Raw genomic sequence first — 3,916 nt, forward strand, 5'->3', positions numbered from 1 at the left:
CCAGCTCAGATCGTGCCTAGAGCTGGGTGAGGGCTTGAACACATTTCCACTTCCAGCGGGGATTGTGCGTGGTGCCCCTCCACAGCCTGCCCGTCCCAGTTCCTCCGTGGGGAGAGCCGAGCGGGTCCAGTGTGGCAACTGGGAGCGCTTTGCTCTCACCTCAGATCTCACCCATGAACTGTCTGCAGGCATCTCAGCTTCCCAAATCGGAGGTCCTGGCCAGCACGTCCCAGCCCAAGGGGACCGCTGCCCGCACTCTGGGGTCACTGCCAGCACCTGCTTCCGCCTGGCGTGACTGTCTGCTCACATCTGCCACCAGCGCGTCTGCAGTGCGCTCCCTACCCTGGTTCTGTCAGCAGAGATCCAAAGGAGCTTTTAATAGCAGCTTGTTTGTTAAACTCAGGATATTTTGACAGATCTGTCGCAGAAGATGTGTGGAACAAGCAGGCAGGAGCCATCACCCCTTCGCAGCTCCTGCCCACACTGGGGCTGACGCTCCCCAGGAGCCCTCGCCTTCAGTCCTGCTCTGCCACCATGCCGAGACACAGCGACTCTGCAACACGCTCAGTCACCCATGGACTCATCAGCCGCAGAAAAACTTGGATTTGTTGCAAGAGAAAAAAGTCGTCTTCTCTGAGGCCGTTGCATTTGCAGAGCCGGACAGGTCACAGGCTCGGTGGGAAGCCAGGGTGGCTCAGCACAAGACACCTCCCGGACAAAGAGCCAGCTGGCTATCCAACTCTGCCTTCTATTCCCAGATTTCCTTGCACAACTCCTGCTACCATCCCCTCTGTCACTTCAGGAGTATGTTAAATACAAAAGTACAGAAAAATGACAAAGAATGGAAATGGCACACATGCTGTGAGGCAGCTCGGAGGTGACGTGTGCCAGCTGCACCCCCACCTCTCTTACCTTCCTCACGTTAACTTCACTTAATCACTTATATTTCACCTCCCCCTCCACCTCCCACATGGAAACAAAAGATGATTCATACACCAAAATAATCACCCGGGACCTCCAAAAGCCCATGAATTCCCTCACTTTGGCCCAGAGCACTTGGGAAGGAATTTTCCCAGTTTGGCATGTGGGTTGGACTCTGTCCCCTCCTCCCCTTTATAGTGGTCCCACAGCAAGAGAGGACAGAGCCAGGACAAAACCTGCCCACACACTAGTTTTAGGACTTAAATTAATTCATCATGAAAAAAACAGGAATTTAAAAACTCGAAGCATCTGAAAAATGCAGCTACACAGGGGAAGCACCTGTGGCGCCGGGGATACAGCCCCTGCCCTCTCCGGCAGGTGCAGAGGTTGATTTTTCCACTGAGCAGGGAAGCGCCTTTATCACATTTGGTGTATCCAGCATCGCATCGGAAAGAACAACTAACAGCTAAAGCCCATGACCTGGGCTCACCTACGGAAAACGATCAACATGACTACATAGAGTGCCAACAGAGACCTGCAGCAATGGATTTTCCTTTACAGGAGGAAAGGAGTGAAGTCATGAGCTGAAAGCCCTGCAGATATCTCCACCCTTCGTGCATCTCTCACGAAATAAGACGATATTTGTGAGGCGGCTAGTGAAGGAGCTTTTCTTTTTCCAAACCCCCAGATGCAAATCCAGAAAGCAAAACTATAAGCTTGGGCCTCTCGCAGAGCCGTGGGTCCCATCGCGCCCTCCAGACCCAGCACTGAACAGAGGCACCATCACCACGTGAAGGAGAGGATGATGAAACGCTCGTCATCCCCCCCAATGCTGTGACCCGACACTCACAGGTAGGCAGTTGGGTACAAAACCCAAAGCCATACCATACCCTGCCAAGTGTCTGCCAGCACAGGCAGATGTGATACAAGTCATACATCTGTCAGCTCCAGCAGACACAATTTCACAGTAGGGCTCTAGTTGGCTTCGCTGCTGGGGCTCTTCTAGAAGACTACAACGGCTCAGAGCAAAAAACCACAGGTTCACTGGAGCAGAGAGGTGGAAGCAGCTGTTAAACCTTGAAAGCAAGGAAGAAAGAAATCAAAACCTGCAGCTTCCAGGGCATTATCACAGGTCTGCTCTCCCAGAGAGAGGCTACAAATGCACACAAAAGCGCAGACACACAGCAGGGCTTGGCAAACGCTCGTAACACACCGCCCAGGCAGGCATCACTGTCCTCCCGCAAGCGCTCTGTTTCCAAGCAGGTGCAAAACATGCACACGAGGACAAGTAACGGTGCCCTTCTCAGAAACAGGGCTGTGAGTTTGAGGAGATTCCTCACAAGACAAGACGAGGTCCTTGCCTTCCACCCACGTACCAGGCAAATATATGCTGCTGCTTGCAAAAGAAGCTGGATTCCCTTGCAGAGATGCAGCTCAACTGGCCAGGCTTCCTAAGCATCTCATGCCAAAGGATCAAAATGATCACACTAATTTTGCTGCCTGGCAGAGTCTGCACCCCAAAAGCTTCTCCAGGTCTACTGTGAGAAATATTTTCACTTCTCTGCAGAGAAGCAAGCTGTGGCTCTGCAGAACTTGCAGGTTTCCCCCTCATCATACTGTGCTGATGCTAATGGGGATTGACTTTTAGACATTTTTTTTTCCTCCCTTCAGATTTTGAAGCAAAAGCAAAGCACTTTGATCCACTTTCAAATGGTGCAATTAAACCAACTTCTGAACAATTTGCAGTTCTATTCTACAGGAAGCATTAAGCAAAGTCATGCTTTTCAGTGTTTTGAATAGGGAAAAAATTCATATATCTGTGTAGCTCTCAATCCATCCCCCCAAGCTGGGAAGATGAAGTTTTACAGTGACATTAAATTCTTGTGACAAACTTCTGAAAAACTACTAAAGGAGGCACACCGAGAAGGCAAAGAAGTGTTTCACACGTTCTGTAAGAAGACAGCGTGAAAAGGAAGGAGATGAAAGCCATCTCTCTCTCTCCAAACCTTGGTCATACTCCTGCCTTACCATGGCATTCTGTGCTCACTCCTGATGTTGATCTATGTAACGCCGGTGTCACATCGTGCTTTGAGGACCCCACAGCTGTGTTAGAGATGGCAACACTCCAGAAACCAATACCAAGGTAGTCCAGTCCACGTAAACACAGATGCCTCTGTACACCACAGTACTACACAGACTTCGCACATAGCCAGACAAAGAAATTACCAGATACAAGTGCCATACCTTCCTCCAAGTCGTTCCTCAGAGAAGCCTCCAGCAGAGCAACACTGGCTTCAAAAGACACTTTCTTTCGGTTAACGGCATTTCTTTTCTTCTCGTGCTTCCTCTTCTTGTGCTGCATCTCCTTCTCGTACTGCGCCCATTTCTTCAGCTGCTGAGCCCTCCGCTTCTGGGCTGCCCGCAGCCTCTCCAGCGTGGGCACCTTATCCAGCAGCTGCAGCTCCGTCAGGAGGTCCACGTGGGCATCCATCGCTTCTGCTGAGAGGGAGGGCTTGAAGGATGTCCCAGCGGGAAGCGACGTCCCACCTCAGCTCCTCTGATCGCAGCCGCCTGCCGCTATACCAGCATCTTGAGGCCAAGTTGGGAAAGGCCCATTGCAGTGTCTGATGAGAATATGGTAGAAACCTGAAAGGAGGAGGAAAGTGTGAAGAATGAAGTCTCATCACTCCATGCAGACAAGCAACTAAGAGTCCATAGGAAAACAAAACAGGCAATCTAACATGTCAAAAGGCAGCTTACTTAGTTTTAATTGCTTAGTTGTTCTCACTGATTCCCCTCTTCACACACTCCAAATACTCAAGCAAAACCCTCTTGATTAAGTAGTTACAGCGTGCAACTCATTCACACCTATAGTTCAAGGTAGCCCTCGTATGACCAGAAGTCTTAATGAGCAAAGACCTTCCACAGTATTTGATATCATTCCTCAGACAACTCAGGAGAGATTCAAGTACCAAGACAGCTGGCCCTTCCCAGC

General features: G+C 50.4%; 1 protein-coding gene across 2 annotated transcripts in view; it reads right to left on the reverse strand.

The window, feature by feature from the left end:
- Window positions 1-3,568, reverse strand: part of PPP1R16B (protein phosphatase 1, regulatory subunit 16B) — a 39,223-nt gene extending 35,655 nt beyond the window's left edge. The window contains exon 1 of one of the 2 annotated variants that reach the window (XM_009871808.1): window positions 3,166-3,568. In XM_009871808.1, the coding sequence (XP_009870110.1) occupies window positions 3,166-3,412 (247 nt within the window). In that variant the 5' untranslated portion in view covers window positions 3,413-3,568. The remainder of the gene's footprint in view (window positions 1-3,165) is intronic. The other variant, XM_009871809.1, reaches the window with a different exon arrangement.
- Window positions 3,569-3,916: the final 348 nt, after the last annotated feature.

Source organism: Apaloderma vittatum, unplaced genomic scaffold (assembly GCF_000703405.1).
Source record: "Apaloderma vittatum isolate BGI_N311 unplaced genomic scaffold, ASM70340v1 scaffold20266, whole genome shotgun sequence".
NCBI lineage: Eukaryota > Metazoa > Chordata > Aves > Trogoniformes > Trogonidae > Apaloderma > Apaloderma vittatum.